The 24,479-nt window shown below is 39.5% G+C and overlaps 1 protein-coding gene across 1 annotated transcript in view; it reads right to left on the bottom strand.

Annotated features, from left to right (window-relative positions):
• Positions 1-24,479, bottom strand: part of LOC126334770 (DNA polymerase delta catalytic subunit) — a 152,347-nt gene that overhangs the window by 25,320 nt on the left and 102,548 nt on the right. The window contains exons 7-12 of the mRNA XM_049997351.1: positions 21,408-21,574; positions 21,119-21,264; positions 20,943-21,042; positions 10,668-10,804; positions 10,090-10,255; positions 1,765-1,973 (exon numbers count right to left, since the gene is read on the bottom strand). Coding sequence (XP_049853308.1) covers positions 1,765-1,973; positions 10,090-10,255; positions 10,668-10,804; positions 20,943-21,042; positions 21,119-21,264; positions 21,408-21,574 — 925 coding nt within the window. The remainder of the gene's footprint in view (positions 1-1,764; positions 1,974-10,089; positions 10,256-10,667; positions 10,805-20,942; positions 21,043-21,118; positions 21,265-21,407; positions 21,575-24,479) is intronic.

Below are 24,479 nucleotides of genomic sequence, written 5' to 3'. Positions count from 1 at the left end.
TAATCGCTACTGTAACTACATATTGTTCGAAGTTAAATTTACAGAAATTACAATTAGAACTTAATTCATTAAATTAACTGAATACATCTATAAATTGGTTGTTTTTAGCAGTTTCTTCTACTATGAGGGTTATATCAAATTATTTGTTTAAATCATGAAATTAATAAATATAGTTACGTAAACAATACTTCTGACAAAACAGAGCTACCTCGTGGTTGATTATTCATAAAATCTAAGATGAATGTAGGGGAAATAATTTAATTCACAAATTTTGAATTGACCGCAACTGTCTTATGAAATTACCTAAAAACGTCTTAAAGGAAGCCTGTAGGCTGTCTGGTAATACTAAGATCCAAGATCCGTGGTACTGTTTGATTCCATTTCAACTGTGATTCGTATCTTGTGGTGTAACTGACTTGAGGATGTGGCTAGACCTGAAATGTATGCCTGTGTACCATTATCTATATCGGCAACGTATCTTTGGCGCACGATTATCTTATCTGTCAAAGTTATTGTGCTACCTTTGCACCTGGGTAGGAATGGACTGTTAGCACTTTTGTTTAATGTTTGTTAATTATTATTGCATAAAAAGTTAAGTATTTTTGTATACAAATTTGTTTGTTATATTTCTATTTCATATCAAGAAAGTCGTTCTTCTCCTGCTGTATGACTTAACGAAACACAGCCAGCTTAATGACAGCATAATATCTACATGCTGATTTCACTTTAACAGACAGAATGAATAATCCAGTCAATATATACAAAACTACTATGTAATCAGCTGACTGTTTTCATTCGGTTGCACCCAGAGACTTGTTTCACTCAAAAGAATGAATGAATGATTTAAGCAATACATGATTCTACCACTGAATGAGACAGTTGTTTTCCACAACCGATTGAATCAATTATGGTTGTTCGGTGATTGATTTATAGGGCACTCAACTGTGTGGTTATCAGCAACTGTATAAATTCCCAACCTTTGCTTAGTCCAAACTTGCCACTTTCATGAATGATAATGAAATGATGAGGACAACACAAACACCCAGTCATCTCGTGGCAGGTGAAAATCCCTGTCCCCTCCAGGAATTGAACGTGGGACCCCGTGCTCGGGAAGCGAGGACGCGACAGCGAGACCACGAGCTGCGGACTATTGTCATTCGGTTGCTATCATCACTACTGTTATGGTGCCATCTTTCAACAGGACAATGCTAATCCACCCAGCTGTGGCTCAGCTTGCCGCACAAGAGGCCACAACAGCTTTATGACACAATTCCCAACTGAATCAATACACAGACCATAATGGTGCAATGTCATAGTGAGAGGTGAGCTGTTATTGCCAAGAATTTTGTAAATTTGACTTGATTTTGTGCTCACTGACATAACATCACATACCCTCCCTTTTAACTTGTGAGATTTCATGTTGTGTCCTATTCCCCATCTGGGTACTTCACTTTTTTTGTCAGATAGTGTAGAGAGACTGGACATACTATGATGACTGATAGGGTATGAATAAAACAAATCATATGTAGAATGTGTTCAGTACACATGAATTGGAAATAACATTAATGTATGAATGGTTAAAAGGACTGCAGAGATAAGAAGGCTGGAAGAAAGCAAATACAGTTAAGTCACTGGGAAAAAATATCAACGGATTTTGCCAAAAAAAGGTGAAAAAGGTGGAGGGAAAACAGATATTGAATTGTAATTACTTCTACATAAATGGCAGTTATCTCAAAACAATGACATTTTCTTGTAATTACATACCCTAGCCTATCTTTGGCTACACCTTGCAGCAAAGTTGTGTAGCACAGATTGTGAGCCATCATTATACTAGGATATAGTGAACTGAAATCAAGAGTTGCTATTGGATCACTGTAGTAGCCCTTTTTTGGTTCGATGACAGTGGCACCCTCAAACTGTTCTTCTTGTGCTCCTCCACCATATGCTGGCATTAAGTAATTCCTTTCTCGAGCCTGCAAGGAATGAACGCAAAGATTATTTACCATGAAATGAGGAAATGAATAAAGTTATTAGAAAGAAATGGCTTTTATATTTTCACAATATTTTTCAGTGGACACGAAATGTTTAATTGTAGGAAGGGGCAGAGGGAAGGGAGTAAGAGCTGTGATTATATGGTCTCCTCTAGAGTGTCTTCTATTTGTTCCATAAAGAAAGGACATTCCTAAAGGCGATCAAATAGATCGGCAACTGTACATTACATTGCCTACAACTTCACAGACCAATTATCTTCGCGACTTGCTGAAGAAGAAACTAAAAATGGAAGGAGTTACGGTAACAATTAACTCTATAGTTAAAGCCCGATACATAGTATCAACACTGCTGCTTTATTAGAGTGGGGAGTGGTTTCAGGTGGAATCAGCAGGGGGGAGGGGGGGGGGGGGAGGGGATAGGAGGAGGGATGCTGATGGTTGGGATGGACAGTTGGAAGGGAAGGGTGATTGATAGTTGGGACGAAGGGGCAGAAAGCACACAGGATAGGAATGGGGCACTGGCAAGCCTGTACTGGTGTAGGGGAGTTGCATGTGGGACATAAAATGATGTGGAGGAATGCATCACGAGGGGGAGATATAATAGCAGAAGATGGAAGTGCAAGTGTAAACTGGGTGAAGTGGGGCATATGGGGTGGGGGGATGGCATGGAGAAAGCAATGGAGGTGGGTGTAGCACAGGAGATAGTGGAGATTGACACCACAAGGACTGTGGGATTGGAGGATGTGTTGTAAGGACAATACCCATCTACTTAACCCAAATAACGGTGACATCCTTCTGCAAGTACGACATCAGTAGTGTTCGAATTATTTATTTCTATGAGTAATGCATTGCTGTGCTGGACTGTAACATATATTTAAATGAAGTACGTAGAGTCAGGAATGCACTGTGATAGTCATTTTGACACTAATATGTATAGTCATTGAGAAATTGTGTCTTGAACGTAAGTCCAGTTTTAGCATGAACAAATTGACTGATCTTGTTATCGATAGGTATGTACATTTTCTTCCATATTGTGTCAATAATTCTGATACTATTAATATAACACCTTAGAGGAATAAAGTATATTATTTATATGGTTACTATACAATTGGAGGTTTTCATCAATTATAATTCAATGATTTCCCAGAAAGATGTCGTGCTAATGTGTTGTCATTTTATACTCACAGAAAACTGTTGGAACTTTTGGACATTTTAGAAACCAACAATGATGAAATATCAAACAGTGGTGTGGATGTAAATCACATCCACCTCTAAATTAAGTTGATGATGTAAAAGATGGAGATTCTGGTGCAAAGGAAAATCCAAGTGTAGCCAGCAAGTCAATGCTACTGCACTTTGTGATTTGGAAATTTCAGCCTATCATAACGTGAATACAACACACAAACAATCCTTAACCTGTGATTTGGTTCCAGGACCCTCCAGCAGTACAACAACAACAACAACAAAATGACTATCTAGGTAAAAGGTTCAAAAGTTCAAGAAAAATGTAACTGGAATAGTGGAGAAATAGGTAAGACAACACCTGAATGACCTCAGTCCATTTTTGGAACATCTGTCCATTACTGTGTACGCTGTATGATAAATTCACATAATTTGTGTCTCGTGTGTGGCGCCAATCTGTCAATGAATCGATGGTTTCTTATTTTGGAAGTAAACAATTCATAAAAGGGAAACCAAACCGATATGGATTCAAATTCTGTTGTGGAGGCATCAGTGGTGGATATATTATTTGGATTAAACCTTACCAAGGAGCTGGCATGTGTGGTAAGGATTATGAAACCGAAAGTATGGGCTACACTGTGGTAATGACGAATGTGTACCAGTTACTTCATGCATGTTCCATATCGAATTTTCTTTGATACCCTATTTACCAGTGTTGAACTACTACATGACCTAAATTAGAGGTGCATGGAAACAACTGGAACAATAAGAGGAAACAAGAGTTAAGAATTATACTCTATCATCTGTACATAAAGTGATAAAAGAAAACAGTCGATCAGATAAAGTTTGTTCCGACTTAGCATTAGGGAGTTCCACTGTCCATTGTAATGGCAATAATGTTGTTACTGTAGCAAACAATTTTGACAAAGTTGAACCATTGCATACTGTAGCAAGATTTACCAGGAAACAAAAGAAAACTATTAATGTGCCCCAGACTAATCTATTACATTCCTACACTGCTCATATTGCACGCACAGATCACACTGATAAAAATGTACCACTGTACAGATGCTCTGTAACAGGAAAACAGTGGTATTTTCCCATCACTGCACATTTCATACTGCAGAGCCAAATGCGTGGGATCTGTACAAGAACAATGAAGAAGCCATAGATAATTTAACACATTTTGCTGTCGAATTGTCACTGCAATACTTGAAAGCAACAAAAGAATGACTAGCAATGGAGGGTATCCTAGCAATAGTAATAGAAATAATAACAATAATGATAATAATAATAATAATAATAATAATAATAATAATAATAATAATAATAATAATAATAAAGAGTCTCAATTTGAGGGAAGGGAATACTATATTGCTGAATTACCAAAGGACAAGAAAACGAAAAAGAAAAAGCAGCTGAAATGTTGAAATTATTACAAAAAGACTACTACAATGTGCTTAAAATGTGACGAACCTGTTCATGTTTGTTGCTTTTTATCTTATCATAAAGTTGCATAAAACAGGTTTTTAAGATTATTTTGCTTATTTATCATATTCACTCCTCCCAATGAAAATGGGACCTTGCCGTCAGCGGGGAGGTTTGCGTGCCTCAGTGATACAGATAGCTGTACTGTAGGTGCAACTACAACGGTGGGGCATCTGTTGAGAGGCCAAACAAATGTGTGGTTCCTGAAGAGGGGCAGCAGAGTTTTCAGTAGATGCAGGGGGACAACAGTTTGGATGACTGACTGATATGGCCTTGTAACATTAACCAAAATGGCCTTGCTGTGCTGGTACTGCGAATGGCTGAAAGCAAGGGGAAACTATGGCTGTAATTATTCCTAAGGGCACGCAGCTTTACTGTATGGTTAAATTGAGACCTCTTGGGTAGAATATTCTGGAAGTAAAATAGTCCCCCCATTTGGATCTCCGTGTGGGGACTACTCAGAAGGACGTCGTTATCAGGAGAAGCAAAACTGGCATTCTACGGATCGGAGTGTGGAATGTGAGATCCCTTAATTGGGCATGTAGGTTAGAAAATTTAAAAAGGGAAATAGGTAGGTTAAAGTTAGATATGGTGGCAATTAGTGAAGTTTGGTGTCAGGAGGAACAAGACTTCCGGTCAGATGAATACAGAGTTATAAATACCAAGTCTAATAATGGCAATGCAGGAGTAGATTTCATAATGAATAAAAAAAATAGGAATGCGGATAAGCCATCATGAACAGCATAGTGAACGCATTATTGTGGCCAAGATAGACACGAGGCCCACACATAGCACAGTAGTATGAGTTTATATGCCAACTAGCTTCGCAAATGGTGAAGGGATTGAAGAAATGTATGATGTGATAAAAGAAATTATTCAGATAGTTAATGGAGACAAAAATTCAATAATCACTGGGGACTGGAATTTGATAATAGGAAAAGGAGAACAAGTAGTAGGTGATTATGGAGTGGGGGTAAGGAATTAAAGCCACTTGGTAGAATTTTGCACAGGGCATAACTTAATCATAGCTAACACTTGGTTTAAGAATCATGAAAGAAGGTTGTATATGTGAAGAGGCCTGGAGACACTGGCGTGTTTCAGTTAGATTATGCGAGGGTGAGTCAAATGAGAACCTTAAATATTTTTTAAAATATTATTTACTGTGCAGAAGTGGTACAAAGCTGTGTAACTTTTCAACATAATCTCCTTCATGCTCAATGCAAGTCCTCCAGCATTTGCAAAGTGCATAAATTCCTTTAGCAAAAATTTCTTTTGGTAGTCCGCGCAACCACTCATGCACCGCATGGCGTACCTCTTCATCAGAACGGAACTTCTTTCCTCCCATGTGTCTTAGAGTGGTCCAAACATATGGAAATTACTTGGGTACAAGGTCTGGTGAGTATGGTGGATGAGGAAGACACTCAAAATGCAGGTCTGTGATTGTTGCAACTGTTGTATGGGCAGTGTGGGGCCTTGCATTGTCATGTTGCAAAAGGACACCTGCTGACAGCAATCCACATCGCTTTGATTTGATTGCAGGCCGCAGATGATTTTTTAGGAGATCTGTGTATGATGCAATGGTGACTGGTTCCTCTAGGCATGTAATGCTTCAAGATGACACCTTTTTCGCCCTAAAAGAGAGTCAGCTTAACCTTCCCTGATGGTGGTTCTGTTCGAAACTTCTTTGGTTTTGGTGATGAGGAATGGCACTATTCCTTGCTCACTCTCTTCATTTCCGGTTGGTGGAAGTGAACCCAGATTCCGTCCCCAGTAACAATTCTTGCAAGGAAGCCATCACCTTCTCGTTGAAAGTGCCAAAAGAAGTTCTTCACAAGCATCAACACGTCGTTCTCTCATTCCAGGAGTCAGCTGCCATGGCACCCATCTTGCAGACACTTTGTGAAACTGGAGCTCATCATGCACGATGTGGTGTGTAGAACCATGACTAATTTGTAAACATGCTGCAATGTCATTCAGTGTCACGCAGCGATTTTCCTTCACTATGGCTTTAACTATTGCAACGTTCTGTGCAGTCACAACTCGTTGTGCCTGACCTGGATGAGGAGCATCTTCCACTGAAGTCACACCATTTGCAAACTTCCTACTCCATTATTAGACTTGCTGCTGTGACAAACATGCATCACTGTACTGAACCTTCATTTGTCTATGAATTTCACTATGCAAAAACCGAATAACAGAATGCTGTTCTTCTCTGGTGCAAGCTGCAAGTGGGGCGGCCATCTTTATACTGATACTACGACGTTATGTGTGCATCTGCAGTATGCTGCCACCTACAGGCCATTCTGCATGATGTTTGTATCACACTTCCCAACTTACAGGATAACAGCGTCAAATTTCAATTTCTTATTACAAATTTATGGTTTTCATTTGACTCACCCTCGTATAATGGTAAGACGGAGATTTAGGAAATAGGTTTTAAACTGTAAGATATTTCCAGGGGCTGATTATTGACTCTAACTACAATTTATTGGTTATGAATTGTAAATAAAAAATTAAGAAACTGCAAAAAAGAAAGGAATTCAAGAAGACGGGACCTAGATAAACTGAAATAACCAGAGGTTGTAGAGAGTCTGAGAAACAGCATTAGGTAACGATTGACAGGAACGGGGGAAAGAAATACAGTGGAAGAAGAATGAGTAGCTTTGAGAGATGAAATAGTGAAGGCAGCAGAGGATCAAGTATGTAAAAGATGAGGGTTAGTAGAAATCCTTGGGCAACAGAAGAGATAACTAATTTAACTGACAAAAGGAGAAAGTAGAAAAATGCAGTAAATGAAGCAGGCAAAAAGGAGTACAAACGTCTCAAAAATGGCTAAGCACGGATGGCTAGAGGGCGAATGTAAGGATACAGAAGCATATATAACTAGAGGTAAGAAAGATACTGCCTACAGGAAAATTAAAGAGACCTTTGGAGAACAGAGAACCACTTGTATGAATATCAAGAGCTCAGATGGAAAACCAGTCCTATACAAAGAAGGGAAAGCAGAAATATGGAAGGAGTATATAGAGGGACTATACAAGGGATATGTACTTGAGGGCAATATTATGGAAATGGAAAAGGACGTACATAAAGATGAGATGGCAGATATGGTATTGCATGAAGAATTTGACAGAGCATTGAAAGACCTAAATCAATACAAGGTCTCGGGAGAGCCAGCCATGACACAACTATTCCATATGGTGAACAAGATGTATGAGATAGGCAAAATACCTTCAGACTTCAAGAACAATATAATAATTCCAATTCCAAAGAAAGCAAGTGCCAATCTATCAGTTTCATAAATCACAGTTGCAAAATCTCAACAAGGATTATTTACAGAAGAATGGAAAAACTAGTATAAGCCAACCTCAGGGAACATCAGGTTGGATTCCGAAGAAATGTGGGAACATGCGAGGCAATATTGACCCTATGACTTATCTCACAAGATAGGTTACGGAAAGACAAACCTACATTACTAGCATTTGTAGGCTTAGAGAAAGCTTTTGACAATGTTGACTGGAATACTCTCTTTCAAATTCTGAACGTGGCAGGGGTCAAATACAGGGAGTGAAATGCTATTTACAATTTGTACAGAAACCAGATGGCAGTTATAAGAGTCGAGGGACATGAAAGGGAAGAAGCGATTGGGAAGGGAGTGAGACAGGATTGTAGCCTGTCCCCAATATTATTCAATCTGTATATTGAGCAAGCAGTAAAGGAAAAAAAAAGAAAAATTTGGAGTAGGTATTAAAATTCACGGAGAAGAAATAAAAACTTTGAGGTTTGCCGATGACATTGTAATTCTGTCAGAGACAGCAAAGGACCTGGAAGAGCAGTTGAATGGAATGGACAGTGTCTTGAAAGGAGGATATAAGATGAACATCAACAAAAGCAAAACGAGGATAATGGAATGCAGGCGAATTAAGTCGGTTGATGTTGAGGGAATTAGATTAGGAAATGAGACACTTAAAGTAGTAAAGGAGTTTTGCGATTTGGGGAGCTAAATAACTGATGATGGTCGAAGTAGAGAAGATATAAAATGTGGACTGGCAATGGCAGGGAAAGCGTTTCTGAAGAAGAGAAATTTGTTAACACTGAGTATAAATTTAAGTGTCAGGAAATCTTTTTTGAAAGTATTTGTACGGAGTGTAGCCACGTATGGAAGTGAAACACGGACAATGAATAGTTTACACAAGAAGAGACTAGAAGCTTTTGAAATGGGGTCACTGCTATCTCCTGGGACACAATGTCACCCTTCTGATATACTTTTGACAATCAGCAGTACTTTAGGGTTGACAGAGACCACTCACCGAAAAGCAGAAGCATTGAAGTTGAGAAGGAAAACTTGCTAGTTGTACCAAAGCTAGCAAATTTTCCTTCTTTTGTGTGCACCAATCGATGACCAACTGCTTTTGCTCTTTAGTGTGTGGTTGCCTTTATGCCGAAAGTAATTTATATTCTGATACTTGGCTTTTGTCATTAATTGTAATTTAAATTTTGATTTTACAGATTGTATGAGAAACATAGATACTACAGCAACATAGAAGTCTGCAGCAGTTGTAAAGTAGTAATTTGAAAACAAATGGTTCAGATGGCTCTGAGCTCTATGGGACTCCCTGTTCCCCATGTTCTTTGAGTTGGGGTATGGAATATTTGAAGTATGAATGTGGATGGGAAGCTAGAAAATCTGAAAATGGACACACAGAGGCTCAGTCTAGATACAGTTGGGCTCAGTGAAACGAAATGGAAAGACGACAAATACTTCTGGTCAGGTGAGTACAAGGTAATACCAACAGCAGCAGAAGATGGTACAACAGGAGTAGGATTTGTTATGTAAAGGAAGGTAGGGCAGAGTGTGTGTTACTGTGAACAGCTCAGTGATTTGGTCATTCTCACCAGGGTCAACAGTGAGCTAACACTGAGAATAGGTATACATGCTAACCTTGCAAGCTGAAAACCAAGAGACAGATAACGTATATGAGGATATTGGATGGACAATTCAGTACATGAAGAGAGAGTCACAAGGCACTGGAATGCAGCTATGAGGGGAGGGGGGGTTAGAAAAAAGGTTAGGGGAGAAGATGGGCTTGATAATAGAAATAACAGAAATGAGAGAGGAGAAAGACTAATTGAGTTCTGCAACAAATTTCTTGGCACACGAAGATTCACTTCAAACGAAGAATTGATAGCCGGAGATGACAATTATTTTCAGGCCTGGAGGAAACTCATTTCTGAGATGGGATCAAGGCACTGGAACATCAGTGGACCGAGTGCATTAATCTACAAGGAGACTATATTGAAAACTAAAAAAGTTTCCATGATGTAAGTACTTTTTTCCTATTCCGTTTCGAGAATTTTTCAAACCACCCTCGTATTATACAACTTACACAGCAGACCAATTTAATTCTTATTAATGAATTGTCCTCACCTTGCGCAACAATTGGGATACAACTTTGATCTGCTGCCCTCTAGTTAACAGGCTTGCAAGAGAAACTCCAGTTACCCTTGCCATTTCCATGTAGTTGATTATACACATAAGTTTGTCTAAAAGTCTTATTGGCAAATAGGCATCCTTCAAACAGTAGACAGCTAACCTAAACAGAAAAGAAACTTAGACAGACTTGTGCAGTTATTGGGAAGAACACAAAATATGCTTAAGACAACCCACTTGGAAAAACTCAATTAGATACCATGACTACCATACATGCAGTAGAACTAACGAAAGCATTTGCTTTTTAACTAGTGTTCTACAACAATACATTAGCAAAATATAAGGTCTATCTGTATGGTATAAGGAATGGATACTGGGTATTCTCGTAGTTTGTTGTTATTTATCTTGGCTAAAATAGTGCAAAAGTTTTATAATGGGAACCAAGCATCAGTTACTTATACAAACCACTTAAAAATGAAGGTAAAAACAATTAACAACAATTTTTTAATACTTCAATATTTATAAACACTTTATTCGTTTTCACTTAGAGTGGCCTAATGAGAGCTCACACTTACCTTCGCCTGGTCTGAGGATTCCCATTTTGAAGGTCTGTAATTATATTGTGATGCACATCTTCTTTCTGCTCTTGCAGAAAGTGGTAACTCACAGCATTTAATGTATATGACCGGAGTTTGTACTCTCTCAGAAGAACCTGCAATTACATGAAGAAAGGACTATATTAACAGGATTGTTGCGAGTCCTACAAATATATTTTGGAAGTGTTCCACATAATTTCTTATGAAAATTTAGGAGGGAACATCAATGATAGCAACATACACGTAACAAAAATCACATGGAAAACGATCTACTTTATAAATTTAAATTCCAGGCTAAAATCAAACAATGGAATCTCTAGGTAGGAATATCAGCAATGTATGAAAGACAGACTGCTACTTACTGCAAAGAAGACATGTCAAGTTGTGGACAGGCACAATTAAAAGGCATACACATAAAGCTTTTGGCCATACTTCATCAGTAAAAGATGACGCACATCATTCATACACACAAGCAAGCACACTTCACATACACACAACTGCCAACTCCATCATCTCAGACTGGATGAAACTATTGTGGGATGCAAGCAGCACTCTGGAGGGGGCAGGGAAGGGACGGTAGTGTATGGGTAGGGAGAGAGAAGAACGCTGTCTGGTAGAGTGTGCAGGGACTAGACAGCCAACAGGCACAGCGCCAGGAGGTTGTGGGGCAGGAAGGTGGGGAAAAGAAGGAGCAAAAAAGGAAAGGAGTGGGGAAAGATGGGCGGATGCATTGGCACAGGGCTGCAAATAACAGAACAGAGTGGGAGATGAGAATGGGGAGGAGATGATAGGATAAAGGAGATGGAAACTGTTGGGTTGAGGACGTGGGTACAGTATGTTATCATGGGTTGAGGTGTGTGTGTGTGTGTGTGTGTGTGTGTGTGTGTGTGTGTGTGATAGATAGATAGAGATAGAGATAGAGAGAGAGAGAGAGAGAGAGAGAGAGAGAGAGAGAGAGAATATTACCAAATCTCATATGCTTTTATGGTAAAATGGAATGAAAGTAAGGGTAAAGGAATGGAACATATGCAAGAAGAAATTAGATTAGTACCTGTTCCATAGATGATGAATAAGGCACTTCGCAATGATGTGGAATGTGTCAGGTTGATAAAAGGTGTCTATACAAATATTATATTACACAAAATATTACATGACACTCATGACATTTAATATTTTTTAATATATTTTTTGTTGGGATTGGGGAAATTACCCACTTACTATATCCAAACAATCATCTAATGAGTAGAAGGAGTTGCTACATGGCTATTTGTCAGATTTTTGATGCTATTTGGTAAGTGACCAAAGACTTTTGTGGCAGCATAATTTACCCCCTTCTGAGCCAACGTTAGATTTAACTTTGAGTAGTGAAGATCATCCTTTCTCCTCGTGTTGTAGCCATGTACACTGCTATTACTTTTGAATTTGTTCAGTGTGTCAATAACAAATTTCATAAGGGAATATATATACTGTGAGGCTACAGTGAAGATCTCTAGCTCTTTAAATAAGTGTCTGCAGGATGATCTGGGATGAGCTCCAGCAATTATTCTGATTACACGCTTTTACTCAATGACACTCTTTTACTCAATGATGAGTTACCCCAGATTATGATGCCATACAAAAGCAGAGAATGAAAATAGGCGGGGTAAGCTAATTTACAAGGTGTATATTGCCAAAATTTGCAATGACCCTAATAGCATAAGTAGCTGAACTCAAAGGTTTCCGCAGATCTTCAGAGTGTTTTTTCCAGTTCAACCCCTCATCAATGCATACACCTAGAAATTTTGAATATTCTACCTTAGCTACCGATTTCTGATCGAAGTCTATATTTATTAATGGTGTCATTCCATTTACTGTGTGATACTGTATGTACTGTGTTTTGTCAAAGTTTAATGAGAGCCAATTTGCAGAAACACACTTAATGATTTTCTGAAAAACATCATTTACAATTTCACCAGTTAATTCTTGTTTGTTGGGTGTGTTAGTTATACTTGGATCATCAGTAAAAAGTATCAGCTTTGTATCTTGGTGAATATAGAATGGGAAGTCATTAATATATATTAAGAACAGCAGACGACACAAGACCGAACCTTGCGGCACCTCATTCTTGATTGTTCTCCAGTTTGAGAAATCACCAGTTTTTTTTGCATATTATGTTAACTGCTTATTTCAACTTTTTGCACTCTTTCAGTTAGTTATGATTTAAACTGTTTGAGCACTGTCCTATTCGCACCACAGTACTTGAGCTTATCTAGAAGTATTGAATGATGTACACAATCAAAAGCCTTTGATGGATCACAAAAAATCCCAATGGGTGACTTCCAGTTACTCAGAGCATTTAATATTTCATTAGTGAAAGTATATATAGCATTTTCCTTTGAAAAACCATTCTGGAAACCAAACTGACATTTTGTTAAAACTTTATTTTTACAAAGGTATGAAGCTACTCTACAATACATTACTTTTTCAAGAATTTTGGATAAGGCAGTCAGAAGAGAGATTGGGCGGTAGTTGTTGACATCAGATGCATCCCCTTTTTTATGCAGTGGTTTAACAATGGCATACTTCAGTCTATTCGGGAAAATATCCTGCTTCAGAGAGCTATTACATATGTGGCTAAGAATCCCACTTATTTCTTGGGAACAAGCTTTTATTATCCTGCTGGAAATGCCATCAATTCCATGTGAGCTTTCATTCATGAGTGAGTTTATTATCTTCTTTTTTTCGGGAGAAGAGGTGGGTGGAATTTCAATTGTATCAAATGGTGTGGGTAAAAGGCCTCTTCCATTAACTGCCTGCTCTGACAGCCAAGAGTTCACAGCCGCTTTCACTTCATCGGTGTCATTGAAGCGCTGCCCACCAAGATGGACTTTCAGGTACCGGAAAAGGTGAAAACTGCTAGGAGCAAGGTCGGGGCTGTATGGTGCATGGTCCAAAACTTCCCAGCCAAAAGAATCAATCAAATCCAGAGTCTTTTGAGAGGTGTGAGGCCTAGCGTTATCGTGCAGGAGCAAAACTCCTTTTGTCAGCATGCCGCGCCTTTTGTTTTGAATTGCTCTGCGGAGCTTCTTTAGAGTTGCACAGTAGGCATCTGAGTTGATTGTCGTTCTTCGCGGCATAAAGTCCACTAGCAAAACACCGCGCCAGTCCCAGAACACAGTTGCCATAATCTTGTGCTTTGACAGTGTCTGTTTAGATTTGACCTTGACGGGTGAGGTTGTGTGTCGCCTTTCCATCGATTATCGCTTGCTTTGTGATATGGGATACCCATGTTTCATCTCCAGTGACAATTTGACTCAACCTGTCATCCCCTTCTTCCTCGTAACGAATCAAAAAGTTCAATGAAGTGGCAAATCTCTTCCCTTTGTGGTCCTCTGTGAGGAGTCTGGGTACCCACCGAGAACACAGTTTCTTAAAGCTTAGGTTTCCAGACACAATTTTGTACAAAACTGATCTTGAAACTTGTGGAAATTCCAAAGAAATAGTGGAAATTGTGAATCTTCTGTCCTCACGAATTTTTGTTTCAACTGCACCCACCAAATCATCAGTGATCACAGAGGGCCGGCCTGAGCGTTCTTCATCATGTACGTTTTGACGGCCATTTTTGAACTCTCTAATCCACTCATTGCATTCAAGCCATAAACTTTTGTTAACGGACGATGAATTTCTGCAGCTGATAGGCTTCTCGCGGTCAAAAAACGTATCACTGACCATATCTCACATGTGGCGGGCGATTCAATAATCGTAAACATTATAAAGTAGCACAGTGATGCGTACACGTCAGCTACAGAGCTGCAACTTGCATCAGTGTGAATGGGAATAATGGCGGCAAGTGGTGCGCTGGCTTGTTGCGGCGTCCGCGTGAACTACAGGACTATACGTGCGAACGGCCCTTACTTAAAAAACAACCCTCATAATATTCCAAATAGTTTTGATTTTGATATCAGAGGTATTAATCTCAGACATTATGCACATGCTTCTGGACTTCTTAATAACCTTTCTTACTGTAGCACAGTAGTTTTTATAATATTTGGCTGTTTCTGGGTCACTACTCTTTCTTGTTGTTAGATACAGTTCCCTTCTGTGGTTAAAAGATATTTTTATTCCTTTAGTAAGCCAAGGTTTTTCGCATGGTTTCTTGTAATTGGATTTAACTACTTTCTTGGGGAAACAGTTTTCAAATTCTCTTACAAGTGTATCATGAAATAAGTTATATTAGCATTGGGTTCATTGTACACATCATCCCAGTCTATCTGCTGAAGATTTTCTCTGAAATTTCTAATAGTTGAGTCATTAATTGAACGCACAACTTTATAGGGTAGTTTTGAATTACTGAATGGAGCTATTTCATATACTGTAACTAGCTGAGCATCATGATCAGAAAGGCCATTCTCAACAGGACAAGAATTTATGTTTTTAAACCTATCTTGGTCTATAAAAGTGTTATCTATCAATGTGCTGCTGTCCTTTACTACCTGAGTAGGAAAATTAATGACATGTAAAATTGAAAGAACCTAGCAAGACTTCCAAAGGTCATTCTTCCTATTATACTCTTTCAGTGAATCAACATTGACGGCCCCCACATATAATAATTTGCTTTCCCCTATCTGACAGATAGCACAACAAGGCATCCAAGTTTTCCAGGAATAAATGAAAGTTTCCTGAAGGGGACCTATATACTGTTACAGTTATAAAAGAGCCCTCCTTCAGTTTAATTTGACAGGCACATGCTTCTATATGTTGCTCTAGACAAAACTTCTTTGCATCTAAGCTTTCTACACAGTGATAACTTTTGACACATATGGCAACTCCTCCTTTCACCTTATTCTCTCTACTCATATGTGCAGCTAGTTTATAACCACTGCAATGCTAAATGAAGGATTGAGCAGTGAGCAGAGGAAACACGTTTTTTAAAATGCTAGTACTCCGTGCCAAGTAGGGGTACTAATCTTGAGTGATCATTTGCAGACAGCTCAAACAATACAATTTCAGTCACTTTGGGGCATTAGAGAGTACAGCATCACGTGTTCATGGCCGAGCAGACCTTTAGAAACAATGATTCTGCGCTCATGGTTCCACATATTTTCCATCGAAAGTTTAATGTCGAAGGTCAAAATACAGTCCCAGATTGAAACCCTACACTCTGATGGGTTGCAGTGTTTCGAAGCACGGGATCCATGATGAAAGAGAAACCACCTGGTCTTTCCAGTCCAGTTCGAACTCCAGAAAATGTAGACGGGGTGAGAATAGTTCTTGTTAGTCTGAAATGATCTACTAGGTGGCAAGCTGTACCACTGGGTATGTCACGTCATTACATGGTGCTAATTTCTTCGAAATCCTGTCATTTGTTGTTACAAGAGGATGTATAATTTCTTATTTCTTCTGGAATTGTTATTTTATCAATTCTAGCTTTTTTATGTTTGCATGGGATTTAATGTCATGCTTTCTTTGTGTTCATTCTTAACCAAATCCAGGTACCTTCTCCTTGGTCTGCCCCGACTGCTCCTACCCTCTACTGCTGAACCCATGAGTCTCTTGGGTAACCTTGCTTCCCCATGCGTGTAACATCACCCCACCATCTAAGCCTGTGTGCTCTGACTGCTACATCTATAGAGTTCATTCCCAGTTTTTCTTTGATTTCCTAATTGTGCACACCCTCCTGCCATTGTTCCCATCTACAAGTACCTGCAATCATCCTAGCTACTTTCATATCCGTAACCTCAACCTTGTTGATAAGGTAACCTGAATCCACCCAGCTTTCGCTCCCATACAACAAAGTTGGTCGAAAGATTGAACGGTGCACAGATAACTTAGTCTTGGTACTGACTTCCTTCTTGCAGAAGAGAGTAGATCGTAGCTGAGCATTCACTGCATTAGCTTTGCTACACCTCGCTTCCAGTTCCTTCACTATTTTGCCATCCTGTGAGAATATGCATCCTAAGTACTTGAAACCATCCACCTGTTCTAACTTTGTTCCTCCTATTTGGCACTCAATTTGTTTATATTCCTTTCCCACTGACATTACTTTCGTTTTGGAGATGCTTATCTTCATACCATAGTCCTTACATTTCTGATCTAGCTCTGAAATATTACTTTGCAAACTTTCAATCAAATCTGCCATCACAACTAAGTCATCCGCATATGCAGGACTGCTTATTTTGTGTTCACATATCTTAATCTCACCCAGCCAGTCTATTGTTTTCAACATATGATCCATAAATAATATGAACAACAGTGGAGACAGGTTGCAGCCTTGCCTTACCCCTGAAACTACTCTGAAACATGAACTCAATTTACCGTCAACTCTAACTGCTGCCTGACTATCCATGTAAAGACCTTTAATTGCTTGCAAAAGTTTGCCTCCTATTCCATAATCTCGTAGAACTGACAATAACTTCCTCCTAGGAACCCGGTCATATGCCTTTTCTAGATGTATAAAGCATAGATACAATTCCCTGTTCCACTCATAACACTTCTCCATTATTTGCCGTAAGCTAAAGATCTGGTCCTGACAACCTCTAAGAGGCCTAAACCCACACTGATTTTCATCCAATTGGTCCTCAACTAATACTCATACTTTCCTTTCAACCATACCCGAGACGATTTTACCCACAACGCTGATTAAAGAGATACCTCTGTAGTTGTTACAATCTTTTCTGTTTCCATGTTTAAAGATTGGTGTGATTACTGTTTTTGTCCAGGCTGATGGAACCTGTCCCGACTCCCAGGCCATTGAAATTATCCTGTGTAGCCATTTAAGACCTGACATTCCACTGTATTTGATGAGTTCCGACTTAATTTCATCCACCCCAGCTGCTTTATTGCACTGCAATCTATTGACCATTTTCTCCACTTCCTCAAATGTGATCGTATTTCCATCATCATTCCTATCCCATTCTACCTCGAAATCTGAAACGTTACTGATCGTATTTTCACCTACATTGAGCAACTCTTCAAAATAATCCCTCCATCTGCCCAAGGCATCCACAGGATTCACCAGCAATTTTCCTGACCTGTCCAAAATACTTGTCATTTCCTTCTTACCTCCATTTCGAAGATTGCTAATTACACTCCAGAATGGTTTTCCAGCAGTTTGACCCATAGTCTCCAACCTGCATCCAAAGTCTTCCCAAGATTTCTTCTTGGATGCTGCAGTTATCTGTTGGGCTTTGTTTCTTTCTTCAACATAACTTTCTCTGTCTACCTGAGTTCTAATATGTAGCCATTTTTGATACAACTTCTTTTTCCTTTTACAGGCTGCCTTGACTGTGTCATTCAACCAAGCTGCGTGCTTCATCCTACTTTTACACACTACTGTTCCAAGATATTCTTTAGCCACTTCTAGTACTGTGTCCCTGTACCTTGTCCATTCCTTTTCCAATGACTGTAATTGACTACATTCAATTAACTGGTACCTTTCTGAGATCGCTGTTATGTACTTGTGCCTGATTCTTATCCTGAAGTTTCTCCACTCTTATCCTCCTACATATGGACCTGACCTCCTGCACTTTCGGCCTCACAATCCCAATTTCACTGCAGATTAAATAATGATCAGTGTCATCAAAGAATCCCCTGAATACACGTGTGTCCCTCACAGCCTTCCTGAATTCCTGATCTGTTATTATATAGTCAATGACAGATCTGGTTCCCCTGCCTTCCCAAGAATACCGGTGAATATTCTTATGTTTAAAAAATCTGAGTCACTCATTAATTGTTTTTGACATTACTTCCTATGAAGTAAATTGACAGAGGGGGCAGGGGGGGGGGGAGGAGGGGCAGCTGACACCAAGGAGGAGTTATGCAATGCAACACAATGCGCATTATCTGCACCTGAAAGAAGATGACTATCAGATTTAGTGGCAGCTGCATAAGAATAGTGCTAATAGTGCCACCAAGAGGATGCACATGAAGTTTGCTTTAAATACATGTTGCAATGGTCATGGGCGTTAGTAACCTTTGAGACTGGATGTAGTGAGGTGATGTTAGTAAAAATGTCTTTAGGATGAGAAAGGCATGATTATCAACAGCTCACCAAGTTTGAATAAGGTTGCGTAATAGGGCTACGAGAAGCTGGATGTTCCTTCTGAGATACTGCAGAAGGGCTAGTCAGAAATGTGGCCATTGTACATGACTGCTGGCAGCATTAGTCACAAGAATGTACGGTCGCTAGAAAACTGGACTCCGGATGGCCAGGTGGCACTACCAAAGACCACTGAGTTGTGTGGGGCTCTGGCACGTTGTACGGCATCAGCAGTAGAAATCTGAGCAGCAGTCAGCGCCACAGACACCCAATGAACTGTTACATATCAGTTATTTCAAAGACAGCCCTGAGTCAGATCCCTGCAGCATGCATTTCACTGACCCCAAAATGACCGCCAAATGAGACTTCAGTGCTGCTCGTTCAAGGGCAGAGAAGAGATCTTTCATGTTTTCTGATGAAAGCTGTCTGAATTGATGTCAGTGACAGCCATGTGTTGATTAGGAGGAGGCCAGGTGAGCACCTGCAACCAACCAATCTGTGGCCTTGACAAATACCTAGAGTTATTATTTGTGGTGCAATTTCACATGACAGGAGGAGTACTCACATGGTTATCCCACATAACCTGACTGCAAATTTGATGTCAGTCTGGTGAGTCAACACTCACCTTCATCAGAAGGCGTATCCATGCTGGGGTGCCTCAGGGATTGGTTGTGGGATCCATACTGTACAGTTTGTAGACTGCGGACACCCCCATGGCCCCCCTGGTGCACACTGCACAATATGCAGATCATACAGCCTTCTACGCATGTAATGCGAACAAGGACCTGGTCATCCGTAGGCTACAAATGGTTTTAGATGACACAGAAACTTGGGCCCATCACTGGCAAATCACCATCAACTCTGAGAAGAAGCAGGCCATGCTGATCACCCGGAAGCTCGGAAGGTGCGGACCCCCCCAACCCCCCTCCCACCCCCCCCCCCCCAACCTTTACCTAAACAGAATCCAACTCTCCTGGTACAGACCCACCAAGTATCATGGCGTAACCTTGGACTCTCGTCTTATGTGGATGCCCAACACAGATGAGGTCTATGGGAAGGTCTGTGCCAGAATGTCCCAACCATCAACACAACCAGGTCCCTTACCCTGCTCTGTAGGAGTAAATGTGTACCCGGTGATTAAATGGCCGATAATGGAGTATGCAAGCCCTGTCTGGGGAAAAGCCGCCAAGCAGCTTCTGGAAAAACTCCAGAGGTTCCAGAACTACACACTCAAGAGGGCACTGCACCTACCTCTGGGTTTCCCCACTGGTAATCTGCAAGCTACATCTGAAATCCCCTTCCTGAAAGAGAGTTTCCAAGAACTGGTAATGGCCTTATACGAGAGTTCTTCCAGATCTGAAAATGACCTCACCCGCTCCCTAGGTCGGTAAGACATGACCTGGCGCAAGCACAAATGCCCAATAACGATCTTCGATGACTAAGTTGAAGGGAAAATTCTTATCTCCAATTCCTAACCCTGTTCCTTTCCCCCTAAACTCAATCACCTCGCCAACCTCAGTCAAGTACCAGACACACGCAGAACATTCCTCACATTACACACATCCAAAAATAATAGGGGGGAAAAAAATCATACACACAAGCAAGCATGTGGAGTAAAAGCCAAAAGGCTACAAATTTCTCAAAACACTTCTCCAAAGGGGGAAAAGCATCAGGTGTGTGTGTGTGTGTGTGTGTGTGTGTGTGTGTGTGTGTGTGTGAGAGAGAGAGAGAGAGAGAGAGAGAGAGGGGGGGGGGGAGAGGGGGGGAGAGGGGGGGGGAGAGAGAGAGAGAGAGAGAGAGAGAGAGAGAGCGCAATATGCATGGAACTCTTATCCCACAAACTGACACCCAGAACCTGTATGACAAAATGCCTGCATATTTACATGTTTGCATTCAACATTCTGGCAGTTACACCGGTTATTAACGTACCAGCATTTCACATTTGCAATGACTTTTCTCATGCTTACATTAACCTGTGGACTTGTTAACATTAAAAACTGAAATATGTTACCTAGACAAATCATAGTTTTAAATTATTTTTTCTGTCAGTGTATTTAATTTTAAATCCTATTGTACCCATTCCTTGTTGAAATTAATACTAGTGACAATTTTTAACCATTTGAAATTACAGTCAAGCATATGTAGACTATTTTAGCATCTAACTGGACAGATTTAATTAATTTTACCCACACAGAAGTCTCATGTAAATCAGTGACTAAATAAAGAATTCAACTCACCAACAGAAGATCGAAAGCGACTCGACCCTCAACATTGATATTTTTGTTTTCCCGTCGCCCCATCTGTTTGCTCTGTAGAACTTGTTCTTTCACTACAGATCTACAAAAGTTTATGGCGAAATAAATGCATGTTGTAACACTGGGTACAAAACTGAAGAACAATTGCATTTACTTACTTTATATTCTTAATCCTTCCAAGATAATTGAAATTTCTTGCATTCAAATGAGTGGCTCTACTAATTAGATAATAAAAGTCAAAGTTATTAATATTGTAGCCAGTAAATAGATCAGGATCCACTTCCCGCACAAATTCTGCCCATTTCTATAAAATTTAGAGACATACCAATGAACAACAACTTTAATACAACAAAGTAAAGCAAATCCAAAAACATGTTACATCTATTACATCAATGCAGAAAGCCTAAGTACTAACAGGTACTTTTATTAACAGGAAACTTCACTTACTTCCAACATCTCTGTTTCTTTGTCGAAGCTCAATACTTTACAACCTACTATTGGAGCACAAGTATCAAGAGTGAAAACAATACGCAAAAATGGCTCATGTTCTCCTTGACGAATTACCATGTTAGCTATCTGGATGACTGGGTCATGATTTGGTTCTGGGAATACACCTGTTGAATAAATAATTATTTTCAAATCACAATCCAATTTATTTAAAGCAAAAAATGTACATAGGTATAGATATAGATATCCGAGTACAGATAAATTATTTGAGTGTTGTAAAATGGCTCTGAGCACTATGAGACTCAACTTCTGAGGTCATCAGTCCCCTAGAACTTAGAATTACTTAAACCTAACTAACCTAAGGACATCACACATATCCATGCCCGAGGCAGAATTCGAACCTGTGACCGCAGCGGTCTCGCGTTTCCAGACTGTACTGCCTAGAACCGCACGGCCACTCCGGCCGGCTGGAGTGTTGTAAATCAGACATTATGGAACTGGTGCATCCATTTTACATACACAGATAGAATGATAAACTAGGTATATATGACGATGATGGCATTAGAGGATCAACACTCTCCTGACAAACGATCTGATAGGGCAACAACAATCAAGCAGCTGAAACAATGCTCCCCATGGAAAAATAGGAAAGAATCAACAAACATCTTTTTAAATCTCATCTGTGACAGTTGCTATAGCAGCAAGTGGTGACGCATGCTTTATTCATATGAAAAAATCCACCAACTAAATGATTGTGACATAGGATAGACTGTGTGTGATTGCATGTCGCAGATGTGTTAAGCATTTTCACCTGTGGCACTGAATTATCTGTCAGTTTGCCATTAAAAGGGATGGGAATTAAACCCTAGGACCTCGGTACACACACTTCTCTCTGTTACTTAATCAAAACTTTTAATTTTTTATCAGGGGATGTGCAAAATTGTCTCCTATCTTTGTAAATCATGGCCTTTAGGAGATTTCCCTTGGTATATAAAGGGAAAGGAACTGGAAATCAACACCCAAATACTTCAATCTGGGAACCTCTTTGCCCTGGTCTCATCTTGCTGGCATTTCACAAAGTAGAAGCTCTACGACAGGCCTCCTTGTCCTCCTGGTAGAAAAATAAGGAGAAATATGCTACATGTGAAGGAGGTTGGTTGGACACAATTCCACTTGAAATGCTTTATTTCATGTATTATTGGCTTGCTTGATCAGTAATACAATATAATAAAATACAATACAAATAAAACCTTTTTACAGATTCTATTAACAGCTCATTGATTTGGGTCATAATTTCATAACATGAAGTGATGTAACTGCTAAATTTATTTGACACGTTCCAATAAATATTTTTATGCAGCTGCGGTATTTCAGTTAACTTGTTTCATCTAAAAGACAATGTTTTGAAATAATATTACTAATTTGATAAAAAAATGCATGGATTACTTTCAAGATATCCTCGTCTGTAAAAATCATGATTCCAAATTTGTAATTTATTAATCAAATGCAATCATTTGACACACAAGTCAACAACAATCTTTATTTTGGCATTTTTGTAGTAATTTTCATTTTTGTATGCTTTTAAGTCCTACTATCCCTATGTTTTGTTCCATCAGTCTGTTACTAACATGATTTGCTTGTAAACAGAACCAGCTGTCTGTCACAGTCCCAAATCTCTGTTTTGGTGCATTAATTCCTACTTTGAATTAGCCTGCCACCCCACTTGAAACTATACAGGGTGTTACAAAAAGGTACGGCCAAACTTTCAGGAAACATTCCTCACACACAAATAAAGAAAAGATGTTATGTGGACATGTGTCCGGAAACGCGTAATTTCCATGTTAGAGCTCATTTTAGTTTCGTCAGTATGTACTGTACTTCCTCAATTCACCGCCAGTTGGCCCAATTGAAGGTAAGTAATGTTGACTTCGGTGCTTGTGTTGACATGCAACTCATTGCTCTACGTTTTCTGTGACCATTTGGCACGCATTGTTGGTGATGTCCTTGATCGGGCCCCATGTTCTTCCACCTACGCTCAATGGAGCACGTTATCATGATTTCATACGGGATACTCTACCTGTGCTGCTAGAACATGTGCCTTTACAAGTACGACACCACATGTGGTTCATGCATGATGGAGCTCCTGCACATTTCAGCTGGTACGTTCTGTTGGTGTGTGTTTCCATTCCATGATTAATGTGATCTGAAGAGAAGTAATAAAATGAGCTCTAACATGGAAAGTTAGCGTTTCCGGACACATGTCCACATAACATATTTTCTTTCTTTGTGTGTGAGGAATGTTTCCTGAAAGTTTGGCCATACCTTTTTGTAACACCCTGTATGAATGATAATGTGAGTCAATAGACATTGTGTAATTGAGATGCGTGGATTAGCTCATGCCATAAGAATTTAACAAAGAATCTTTGTAAAAAATGCCTGCCTCAACAGAGTTGGCAGTTAGTGGTGGAGTGATGTGAGCAACAGCTGGTGGTTTGGTTTGAAAAGTGCAGGTAGCACTGTATTTTGGTTTTTGATAATAGTATGGCAGCAACACTGAGGTTTGTCATATTATATTGCAGCAGATAAATGTTTTTATTTATGTTGGAGGCTAATAATTATATTAAGAAAACTATTCAACATTTCTGATCGTTATTTAAACCTTCAAGATGATATCAGACAATATTTAAAGCCATAGACCTGGAAGCCTGGACAAAACAGCAAAAATAAAATACCTGCAGGAGCTGGGGGTTCGACCATATGCCAGAGAGTAAACACTGGTGACTCACAAGCACAACATGCCAGAAAATAAAAAGTAAAACACAATAGCCAACACAACTACATATGCGCAATAACTGGTTACAAGTGTGTTTTGGAAAAAAATATCGCACACAATTCCCAAAAAGGATATTGTTTATCTATCTTTTCAGGCAAAATATATGTGTGTACTGTTGAAAGTGTGCAGAGTATGTACAAAGTTGAAAAAGAAGAAAGCATCTTGTGGACATAACTTAAAGCTTTCCGTGTGCAAAAGTGGGCCACAATCTGAAGTACAAATATACGTTACGACACTAG

This window comes from Schistocerca gregaria, chromosome 2, assembly GCF_023897955.1.
Source record: "Schistocerca gregaria isolate iqSchGreg1 chromosome 2, iqSchGreg1.2, whole genome shotgun sequence".
In the NCBI taxonomy this organism is placed as follows: Eukaryota; Metazoa; Arthropoda; class Insecta; order Orthoptera; family Acrididae; genus Schistocerca; species Schistocerca gregaria.
This window is presented reverse-complemented; position numbering and strand designations above follow the sequence as displayed.